Genomic DNA, 12,325 nt, shown 5'->3' on the forward strand with positions numbered 1-12,325 from the left:
TAAAAACAGTGGAAGCCCTAGAGGAGTATAGAAAGTGCAGGGGGGTACATAAAAAAAAAATTAGGAGAGCGAAGAGGGGGCATGAAAAAAAACTGGCGGGCAAAATAAAGGAAAATCCAAAGGTGTTTTATAAGTATATTAAGGGCAAGAGGATAACCAGGGAAAGAGTAGGGCCCATTAGGGACCAAAGCGGTAATCTGTGTGTAGAGCCGGAAGATGTAGGTGAGGTTTTAAATGAATATTTTGCATCTGTGTTCACTATGGAGAAGGACGATATAGGCGTAGAAATCAGGCAGGGGGATTGTGATATACTTGAACAAATTAGTATTGATAGGAAGGAGCTACTAGTGGTTTTAGCAAGCTTAAAAGTGGATAAATCCCCAGGCCTTGATGAGATGTATCCCAGGCTGCTGTGTGAGCCAAAGGAGGAGATTGCAGGGGCTCTGACACAAATTTTCAGGACCTCTCTGGCCACAGGGGAGGTGCCAGAGGACTGGCGAACAGCTAATGTAGTACCATTGTTCAAGAAGGGTAGTAGGGATAAACCAAGGAATTACAGGTCAGTGAGCCTAACATCAGTGGTAGGGAAATTATTGGAAAAAATTCTGAGGGACAGAATTAGTCTCCACTTGGAGAGGCAGGGATTAATCAGGGATAGTCAGTGTGGCTTTGTCAGGGGGAGATCATGTCTAACCAATTTAATTGAATTTTTTGAGGGGGTGACTAGGTGTGTGGATGAGGGTAGTGCGGTTGATGTAGTCTACATGGACTTCAGTAAGGCTTTTGACAAAGTCCCACATGGGAGACTGGTCAAGAAGGTAAGAGCCCATGGGATCCAGGGCAATTTGGCACATTGGATCTAAAATTGGCTTAGTGGCAGGAGGCAGAGGGTGATGGACGAAGGTTGTTTTTGTGACTGGAAGCCTGTGTCCAGTGGTGTACTGCAGGGATCAGTGCTGGGTCCTTTGCTGTTTGTAGTGTATATTAATGATTTAGATATGAATGTAGGAGGTATGATCAGTAAGTTCGCAGATGACACGAAAATTGGTGGAGTGGTAAATAGCGAGGAGGGAAGCCTCAGGCTACAGGACGATATAGGCGGGATGGTTAGATGGGCAGAACAGTGGCAAATGGAATTTAACCCTGAAAAGTGTGAGGTGATGCATTTTGGGAGGACTAACAAGGCAAGGGAATACACAATGAATAGTAGGACCCTAGGAAGGACAGAGGATCAGAGGGACCTTGGTGTGCATGTACATAGATCCCTGAAGGCAGCAGGACAGGTAGATAAGGTGATTAAAAAGGCATATGGGATACTTGCCTTCATTAGCCGAGGCATAGAATATAAGAGCAGGGAGGTTATGATGGAGCTGTACAAAATGCTAGTTAGGCCACAGCTGGAATACAGTTCTGGTCGCCACCCTATAGGAGGGATGTGATTGCATTGGAGAGGGTGCAGAGGAGATTCACCAGGATGTTACCTGGGCTGGAGCGTTTCAGCTATGATGAGAGACTGGGCAGGCTGGGGTTATTTTCCTTAGAGCAGAGAAGGCTGAGGGGGGACCTGATTGAGGTGTACAAAATTATGAGGGGCATAGATAGGGTAGATAGAAAGGAACTTTTTCCTTCGTAGAGGGGTCAATAACCAGGGGGCATAGTTTCAAGATAAGGGGCAGGAGGTTTAGAGGGAATTTGAGGAAAAACGTTTTCACCCAGAGGGTGGTTGGAATCGAACTCACTGCCTGAAAGGGTGGTAGAGGCAGGAACCCTCACAACATTCAAGAAGCATTTAGATGAGCACTTGAAACGCCATAGCATACAAGGCTACGGACCAGGTGCTGGAAAATAGGATTCGAATAGGCAGGGCTTGATAGCCGGCATGGACACGATGGGCCGAAGGGCCTCTTTCTGTGCTGTATAACTCTATGACTCTATGACACAGTCATAGAAACATAGAAGATAGGAGCAGGAGTAGGCCATTCGGCCCCTCGAGCCTGCTTCACCATTCAATGAGATCATGGCTGATCATCCAAACTCAGTACCCTGTCCCTGCCTTCTCCCCATATCCCTTGATCCCTTTAGCCTTAAGAAATATATCTAACTCCTTCAGTCCTGTTTAATTTCCACATACACTTTTAAATCGATCTTGTGTAAATCTGAACACAATGAGCTGTGACGTGTACTGAGATCTTCTTTGTCTGAACCTTCCAATGTCCATCTCCAATTCTCTTTTCCATTAGGTGGGAGACGCTAAATTATTCAGCAGATCCTTGCAAACCCCATTGTCTGTTGCTGGCGGTCGAGCCTGCTGCCAATACAGGAGGTGGGGCGGAAGAACGGGTCTGTGTCCTCAGCTATCCCCACTCCTGATCTATTCTGGCTCTACACACAGGTGCAGGGGACATTTACAATGCAACCCCTCTAGTGCGACGAGGCGCCTTATTAGTGAGACTGGGAGCTGCAAATTTTTTTTGCTGCCAATTCCATTTGCTGGAACTGCATTTCCCATGACCTTTAGTATCGCGAGAGAAGGTAGCTTTTGAAGCTGGTGGTGAGGTAATGGTCTGATGTCACAAAGCCCCGGGGACAGAGGAGTCGCTGAAGCTGAGGAGAAGGTGGCTGGTGCTGATGCGGGATGGCAGGGGAAAGCCAAGGATGCTAAACCAACAAGGATCCTTGTCTGTACTGCAGGAGCACCGACCGATTGACCTTGAGAAGTTAATGCATCGACTGTGAAGTGCTATTCTCAATTTTTTTTTGTTGGGGGGGAAACACCACGCCGGTACCAGTTTATTTTCTTTTAAATGTTATACTTCTAGCCGCACATTTTTTGCAGCCCCGATGCAGAAATCGTAGCATCATCAGTGACTCTGGAGAGGATTGCGGTGCATTGATTGCTGCCATGTTCAGCTAGAGGTGAAGGGTTGCTCCCGCATTCCCCTGCGCTGGATCTATTCCTTTTTTTTACCTCTTCGGAGGTTTGGTTGTGAACCTGTATTGTCACTGCTGAAAGGCGAGAGATGGCGGAGCCGGCTGAATGCAGCATTAAAGTAATGTGCCGATTCAGGCCATTGAACCAATCAGAAATCCTGAGAGGAGACCAGTTCATCCCGAAATTTAAAGGTGACGACACGGTCAATCTTTTAGGGGTAGGTTATTAATTTCCATTTGTGAAAAAAATCCTGAGAAGTTTTTTTTGTTTAAGTTCTTTTGTAGGAATAAATGGATTATATGGCTTTGTTAGCAGGACAATCGCTTTGATTCAGTTCTTATTTTCTGCTGTCAGTGCACAATCGGTGTGTCTGGGGCGTTATGAAATGCCCAGTTGTGATTATGCAAGGACTGAACAACGATTGTCTTCTATTTTTTTCCATTAACCATTTTGAAACCTTCTAGCAGAATTTTCTGATTTGATTTCTGGGTGATCCATGTGCAAGTTCTGTTTAGGCAGATAGCCTTTCGGAAAGATTTCAATCTCTTAACGTTTCATTGTCAACCCTGACTCCAGGCAACGCCATAACTAAGAATCGATTTAGCCTTTTAACTGTGTTAAGCGGAAGATTGTGGGGCGAATTCAGGATCTCCATTCTCCTTGTTGCTAATCTAATCATCCAGAAAAGATGGATCATGCAACGGGAGCGAGGAGGGTAATACTTTAGTCAAATTGGTAGGAAACGTCACATTTTTCTATTGCCTCTTTTTAGTCTTCAAATGATATTAATAGGGAGGGGAGAAAGGGGTGGAGGTGGGGGGAGGGAGAAGCTAAGATGAGCTTCCATATCCCAATGCAAAGATGTTGCATCACTTTAGTTACCGGGGATTCATCGGTGTTGTGATAAAGTGATTAGATATTTAGTAACTTTTGTGCCACTTTTATATTTTGCAAGGACAAGTGCAAATAACCCAATCATGTCTTGCTCTGAGGCTGTCTCTGCTGCGCTGGTGCAGCCTGAAATTGATGAGCATGATGTCATCCAGCACAGTGAACATGCGCAGTGTTGCCTGCTGTAGCATTCAGTCGCAGGGCTCATGGAGAATGCCATCCATTTGTATCAGTGCTGAACTGGTTTTTAATTTCGACCGAGTTTGCTCCCTCTCCTGAAGGTGCTGATTCTTGGTGGGGTGGCCCGTCCTCCTCCTCCAGTCCATCGCCCAGTTTTGGCTGTCCTTTCACGTATGTTAGTCGGCTGTTTGGCCGTAGATGGTATTTATAGCGGAGCCTATTCTAATCACGCATACCACATGCACTTTCCAGCCGGCATCGCTGCATAGTGATTAGGGCTGGGGATTGAGGCTGATTTTCTCCTCACCCCACCCAGCCTGAGTTAGGTGCCTTTTGAGGTCGACTGCAGCATTGCAAACTGTTGTGCTACCTGAGACTAGCCAACTTAGCACAGACTGAGGATCAACAACAACAACCACCTGCATTTATATAGCGCTTTTACCGTAGTAAAACGGCCCAAGGCGCTTCACAGAAGAATTATAAGACAAAAAATTTTACACCAAGCTAAATAAGGAGAATTTAGGGCAGGTGACCAGAAGCTTTAAACCAGTTAATTGCACCTGCACCACTCAGTGCATTCTATCATCCAATCTGTCTTCTGGTATTAATATATTGTGGAATATTAGCATATTTTGTTAGGTTGTTACCTACAGTCTACAGCACAGAAGTAGGCCATTCAGCCCAACTGGTCCATACCGGTGTTTATGCTCCACACGAGCTTCCCCGCCCCCCTCTTCATCCAACCCTATCAGCATATCCTCCTATTCCTTTCTCCCTCATGTGCTTAGCTAGCTTCCCCTTAAATGCATGTGTGCTATTCACCTCAACTACTCCATGCCATAGTGAGTTCTACATTCATACCACTCTTTGGGTGAAGAAGTTTCTCCTGAATTTATTGGTGACTGTCTTATATTTATGGCCCCTAGTTTTGATCTCTTCCCACCGCCCCCCCCCCCCACAAGTGAAAACATCTCTACGTCTACCTTATCGATCTACTTCATCATTTTAAAGACCTATTGGGCCACCCCTCAGCCTTTACTTTTCTAGAGAAAAGAGCCCTAGCCTGTTCAGCCTTTCCTGATAATATATCCTCTCAGTTCTGGTATCATCCTTGCGAATCCTTTTTTATGGGATTAAGGGCTGAATTGTTCAATGAACACAGATACAATGGGCTGAATGATCTCCTTCTGTGATGTCATTTTTGAGTGGGGTGACTTTTTTTAGTTTATTATAACCTGCAAGGAAACACAAAAAGGGAGCAGTGATAAACACAATCTGTATAGGAGCAATAGCCCCTTAGAGTGGAATTTAGTCTGGCATTGTAATGACATTGATTACATCAAAATAGGGACTGAGTCCCTTTTAAGTGTAAATACCGATTATGATTGAAAGGGAGAAAGCAAAGAGAAAAACTGGTATGGTGTGCAAGAAAAATCCTACTGACTTGTAAAACTATTTTTCCATGAGTTTACATGTGGATTCACCAAAGATTCATGGAGAAGCCAAAGGCTGCAGAGTTGTTTGAATTGAAGCCAGTGACTTAATATTTTTGCAATTCAAACAGACTAATTATACTGCCATTCTTGTGCTGATGCAGCAGATATGTATGCACAAAGCACAGTATAACTGCAGTTTGAGGTAGCTGATTTAAACACCAGCTGTCTTTTAGTCCATCTTGTGGAGGTGGTTTCACACCTCTTGGGCTTATTACTGCAATCAGTACAACATCATCTTTTTCAAACTTTAATGTTTAAGAAGATCCCTGGGAATCCACTGGACCAGACATGACTGATTTCAGTAGCCTTTGGATGACAGCATACAGAGCTCTGAATGTGCATTTGGTGCAGAGCTGCACTTTTTGTCCCACCTTAACTTGATAAATGTGAAGCTGGCAGTGTTAATTCACTCTCAGTGAATCATCCTGGTAGGAAATGACTGCTACCTAACTGACCTCCTGTTATGATATGTCTAATCATGAGTAGTTCACAATGCAGACCTGCCAAGTTTTCAAAAGTAATTTGTTTCAATGAAATTACTGAACCAACTTGAACCTTGCTTTCTCACGGCACAGTGATTTTTGACATGTTGAGTTCTAAAATTCCTGCTCTAATGCTTTGGGACTTGGAGTTGTGGTAACATTGGTGAATTTTGTACATTTATTCTTTGTATGATTTATGGAAAATAAAAAGTTGTAAGCTAAATCTGCATACCCAAGCATAAAATATACACATTACAAACAAAGGAAAATATTGAGACAAGGGTATCTGAGTGTACCAGCAGTGGAATAAATTGAATGGCTACTGTTAAAGCTGCAATTAATCATGGGGAGTAATTAATCGAGAGGATACTCACTTGCAAAATATAATTAGGGAGCAGGCAAGTCTTCTGGAGAGGGAGTGTGTGTGGGGGAGGGAGGGCTTGGAATGGTTTTGAACCAGATTTAGAACTTGACAATATGTGTTGAGGAGTTGACATACTGGCTATAGACAAACAAAAGAATGACTGTGGCTCATGGTCTAGGATTGAAGAAGGGTTTAAGGATTGGATATTCTGGAAAGAAACCAAGATAGCCAATTGAAGTGAATGAAGCCAATGCTTACTTCATTACACTCCTGTACCTTTTTTAAGAACATAAGAAATAGGAGCAGGAGTAGGCCAATCGGCCCCTCGAGCCTGCTCCGCCATTCAATAAGATCATGGCTGATCTGATCCTAACCGCCAATCTACTATCACAGAACCATCTCCTGAATCTAACAGAATTAGACACACGAAATAGGAGCAGGATCAGGCTACACGGTCCCTGGGCCTGCTCCGCTACCCACAGGGCCATGTCCGATCCGAACCTAGACTCATGTCCAAATTCCTGCCCGCTCCCCGTAACCCTTAATTCCCTTTACTTCTAGGAAACTGTCTATTTCTGTTTTAAATTTATGTAATGATGTCGCGTCTACAGCTTTTTGGGGCAGCATATTCCATGGACCTACCACACTCTGAGTGAAGTAGTTCCTCCTCATCTCAGTTTTGAAAGAGCAGCCCCTTATTCTAAGACTATTCCCCCTAGTTCTAGTTTCACCCATCATCGGGAACATCCTCCCCGCATCCACCCGATCCAACCCCTTCACAATCTTATATGTTTCAATAAGATCGCCTCTCATTCTTCTGAACTCCAATGAGTAGAGTCCCAATCTACTCAACCTCTCCTCATATGTCCATCCCCTCATCCCCGGGATTAACCGAGTGAACCTTCTTTGTACTGACTCGAGAGCAAGTATGTCTTTTCTTAAGTATGGACACCAAAACTGTATGCAGTATTCCAGGTGCGGTCTCACCAATACCTTGTACAACTGAAGCAATACCTCCCTATTTTTATATTCTATCCCCCTAGCAATGAAAGCCAACATTCCATTGCCTTCTTAATCACTTGCTGCACCTGCATACTAACCTTTTGAGTTTCGTGCACCAGGACCCCCAGATCCCTTTGTACTTCAGTACTTTCCAGTTTCTTGCCATTAAGATAATAACTTGCTCTACGATTTTTCCTGCCAAAATGCATAACCTCACACTTTCCAGTATTGTATTCCATCTGCCAAATCTCTGCCCACTTACTTAGCCTGTCTATGTCCGCTTGCAGGTTTTTTATGTCCTCCTCACTCACTACTTTCCCTCCCATCTTAGTATCATCTGCAAACTTTGATATGTTACACTCGGTCCCCTCCTCCAAATCGTTAATATAGATTGTAAAGAGTTGGGGACCCAGCACTGACCCCTGCGGAACACCACTAGTTACTGATTGCCAGTCTGAGAATGAACCATTTATCCCAACTCTCTGCCTTCTGTTAGATAGCCAATCCTCTATCCATGCCAGAATATTACCCCCAATCCCGTGATTTTTTTATCTTAAGCAATAATCTTTTGTGTGGCACCTTGTCAAATGCCTTTTGGAAGTCTAAATACACTACGTCCACTGGTTCCCCTTTATCCACCCTATATGTTACTTCCTCAAAGAACTCCAGCAAATTTGTCAAACATGACTTCCCCTTCATAAAACCATGCTGACTTTGTCCTATTAAATTATGATTATCCAAATGTCCTGTTACTGTCTCCTTAATAATGGACTCCAAAATTTTACCTACCACAGATGTTAGGCTAACCGGTCTATAGTTTCCAGCCTTCTGTCTACTGCCCTTTTTAAATAAGGGTGTTACATTAGCAGTTTTCCAGTCTGCCGGGACCTTTGCTGAGTCCAGGGTGTTTTCGAAAATTATTACCAATGCATCCACAATCGCTACCGCCACTTCCCTCAAGACCCTAGGATGTAAGCCATCAGGTCCAGGTGATTTATCCGCCTTGAGTCCCATTATTTTACCGAGTACCACTTCCTTAGTGATTTTGATTGTGTTTAGCTCCTCCCCCGCTATAGCCCCCTGTTTGTCCAGTGTTGGGATATTCTTAGTGTCCTCTACTGTAAAGACTGATACAAAATATTCATTCAGTGTTTTTGCCATCTCCATATTTTCCACCATTAATTTCCCGGTCTCATCCTCTAAGGGACCAACATTTACTTTAGCCACCCTTTTTCTTTTTTATATAACTATAAAAACTCTTACTATCTGTTTTTATATTTTTTGCTAATTTACTTTCATAATCTATCTTCCCTTTCTTAATCAATCTTTTAGTTATTTTTTGCTGTCTTTTAAAGTTTTCCCAATCCTCTATCCTCCCACTAGATTTGGCTACCTTATATGCCCTTGTTTTTAGTCGAATACTACCCTTAATTTCTTTACTTAGCCACGGATGGCTGTCTTTTCTTTTACACCCTTTTCTTCTCAGTGGAATATATATTTTTTGGAAGTTGTAAAATAACTCCTTAAATGTACACCACTGATCATGTATCGTCTTACCCTTTAATCTATTTTCCCAATCCACTCTACTCAATTCCGCTCTCATACCTTCATAGTCTCCTTTATTCAAGCTTAGCACGCTTGTTTGAGATCCAAACTTCTCACCCTCTAATTGAATATGGAATTCAACCATGTTATGGTCACTCATTCCAAGGGGATCCTTTACAAGGACATTTTTAATTAATCCCATCTCATTACACAGGACCAGATCTAAGGTTGCTTGCCCCCTGGTCGGTTCAGTTACATACTGCTCAAGAAACCCATCCCTAATACACTCAATGAACTCATCCTCAAGGCAGCCCTGCCCAATTTGATTTGTCCAATTAATATGATAGTTAAAATCCCCCATAATTATAGATGTTCCCTTATTACAAGCCGCAATAATATTTCAATCAGTGGTTGAAATGAGGAGCAGTGAAGGTGAGTAGGACTTTGAGAGAACTTTTGCAGTAGGCAAAAACTTACTATTCAAGGAATGGCGCTCTCTTATCTAATAGGTTGGAAGATTTTCCTAAAAAAAGTGGTACATATATGTTAATCAAGTGTGTCCAGTTCGCTGGTATGTCCTGTTTGAATTTTGTAGGCTTGAATGTTTGGAAGAGTTGCATTTAGTACTGTTGCCTTGTTGGTGGGTAAATTCTAATCATAACACCAAGTTCTGCTGGTATCGGCAGCTTGAGATGTCTGGAAATTAAGGGTAACATGGAGTTAAACTGTGAACTTCAAAGTCTCATAGTACACACCTATGCGGCACATGAATACAAAAGGTAGGACACCCATGTTCCTGTTAGTTGGCACTAATGGTATGTTTTGGGACTATTTTCAAAGAGTTGCTGTTATTAAAGTTATTCCTTAAACTGCTGGGAAAAATCCTGCTGAAATATATACAGTAGTTCTCCATCAGTTGCTTCACTGCCATTTGATCATGGCAGCTTCACTGTACGGACTGTTCATGGCTATTTCAGGAAATGTTCTCCCATTATCCTCCTACACCTTGGATGGGGGAAGAGGATGGATAAGCCAGAAAACAAATCCCCAAAAGGATTAAAATAGGAAAGGAAGTTCAGCTTGGGGAAGCAAGAAGATATTGTAATGGTAGGGGAGTTTTGATGTCTAGTGGAGGTAATTTGTAAGGCAAACTTAGACCAAATTGCAGGAAAGATGCACTAATACAGTTTTGTAAAATAATTGTGCAAAATGATTTGGGAATTGCTTTCTTTTCTCTCCTTTGGCGAACAGACTTCTTGTCATGAGTATTAAAAAAAAAAGGACAAAAAGTGGATGCATTAGTTGTGATTTTCCAAAATTCCCTAAATTCTAGAATGGTCCCAGCGGACTGGAAGGTAGCAAATGTAATCCCGCTATTCAAGAGTCAGTTGTCTGGAAAATGATGAAATCCATTATTAAGGAAGTGGTAACAGGGCACTTAAATCATAACATGATTAGGCAGAGTCAACATGATTTTATGAAAGGGAAATGATGTTTAACAAATTTATTAGAGTTTTTTGAGGATGTAACTAGCAGGGTAGATAATGGGGAACCAGTGGATGTAGTATATTTGGATTTCCAAAAGGCAATTGATAAGGTGCCACATAAAAGGTTGCTATGCAAAATAAGGGCTCATGGGGTTGGGGATAATCTATTCGCAGGGATATAGGATTGGTTTACGGACAGAAAACAGAGAATAGGGATTAGAGCATAAGAATTAGGAGCAGGAATAGAAATGTCCCTCGAGCCTGCTCCGCCATTCAATAAGATCATGGCTGATCAAATGGGTCATTTTCCGGTTGGCAGGCTGTAACTAGTGGGGTGCCGCAAGGATCAGTGCTTGGGCCTCAGCTATTTACAATCTATATTAATGACTTAGATGAAGGGACTGAGTGTAATGTATCCAAATTTGCTGACGATACAAAGCTAGGTGGGAAAGTAAGCTGTAAGGAGGACGCAAAGAGCCTGCAACGGGATATAGACAGGTTAAGTGAGTGAGCAATAAGGTGGCAGATGGAGTATAATGTGGAGAAATGTGAGGTTATTCACTTTGGTAGGAAGAATAGAAAAACAGAATATTTTTAAATGGTGAAAAACTATTAAATGTTGGTGTTCAGAGAGATTTAGGCGTCCTCGTACAGGAAACACCAAGTTAGCATGCAGGTACAGCAAGCAATTAGGAAGCAAAGGGTGGCCTTTATTGCAAGGGGGTTGTAGTACAAGAGCAAGGAAGTCTTACTACAATTGTACAGGGCTTTGGTGAGACCACACCTGGATTCCTGTGCACAGTTTTGGGCTCCTTATCTGAAGAAGGATATACTTGCCTTAGAGGTGGTGCAACAAAGGTTCACTAGATTGATCCCTGGGATGAGAGGGATTGACCTATGAGGAGAGATTGAGTAGATTGGGCCTATACTCTCTGGAGTTTAGAAGAATGAAAGATGATCTTATGGAAACATAAGATTCTGAGGGGGATTGACAGGGTAGATGCTGAGAGATTGTTTCCCCTAGCTGGGGAATCTAGAACTAGGGGGCACTGTAGTGTATGTAACGTTCCACCTTTAAGAGAACTATTTTAAGGGTTGCACTACTTTATCTTGGCTACTGTATACTGTAATACCGGTGGTGACCACACCGGTATATAAGTGCTGTGTAAGGATTTATTGGGCAGATTCGCCCTGACCTTCGAATAGTAAAGTCCTGTTAAAGTTACTCTTGTAGTCTGTGTATTAATTCACCATATAACCCACAGACTTTACAGTGGCGACGAGTTCGATCTTACCCTGCGGCAGCGATACATCCGAAGCAGTTAACGAGCGTTGAGAGGAGGCACCCGCCCTCGTCATTCTGCTGAGAGAAGACTCGAGTCTGCAGAGCAAGGAAGAAGGAAGAATTCAGACACGAAGCCTTCCATCAGCAACAGGCAGTGATCGTCCCTTCTGCCACGGTGGTGAGTGAGCCAATCAGCCACAAGAAGCAAGTCGGCCACGTTGACTGAGTAGGGGGAAAATAAAAAAAAAAAGAACGGAGGAAGGGCGGTGAACTCGACCACGGTCGGGGGGGAAAGGAGCCGGACAGAAGTCGGGCCCAGAGGCGCTGAGACCGGGGCAGCGTGGGGCACGGAAGCCGCGGTGCAAGCGGGAACGCAGCCGGTGTGAGAGATCGGGCTACCAGCGGGAACGCAGCCGGTGTGAGAGACCGGGCTACAAGCGGGCTGGGAGACGCAACAGCGTCGTGAGACAGCTCGACCGCGACCGGCGAAAGGCCGGGCAGCTACCGAGGCCGCGAGGCGCTGCGACCGGGATCGTAAGGCGCGGGAAGAAATAAAAATAAGAAACCGCGGAGAACTCAGCCGCAGCCGGGGGAGGAAAAGACCGGACTGCGAGAGGGCTGGGAGGCGCGATTGGAAGCCGCTGAGGGAGAGACAGAGCCT

At 43.7% G+C, this 12,325-nt stretch overlaps 1 protein-coding gene across 2 annotated transcripts in view; it reads left to right on the plus strand.

Moving 5' to 3' along the window:
• The first annotated feature begins 2,591 nt into the window (after positions 1-2,591).
• Positions 2,592-12,325, plus strand: part of kif5c (kinesin family member 5C) — a 235,563-nt gene continuing 225,829 nt past the window's right edge. For both annotated transcript variants that reach the window (XM_085986689.1, XM_085986690.1), the window contains exon 1: positions 2,592-3,149. In XM_085986689.1, coding sequence (XP_085842815.1) covers positions 3,021-3,149 — 129 coding nt within the window. In that variant the 5' untranslated portion in view covers positions 2,592-3,020. The remainder of the gene's footprint in view (positions 3,150-12,325) is intronic.

The sequence above is a fragment of the Somniosus microcephalus genome, chromosome 4 (genome assembly GCF_052327205.1).
Source record: "Somniosus microcephalus isolate GS21.2 chromosome 4, FLI_Smic_1.0, whole genome shotgun sequence".
Taxonomy (NCBI): Eukaryota; Metazoa; Chordata; class Chondrichthyes; order Squaliformes; family Somniosidae; genus Somniosus; species Somniosus microcephalus.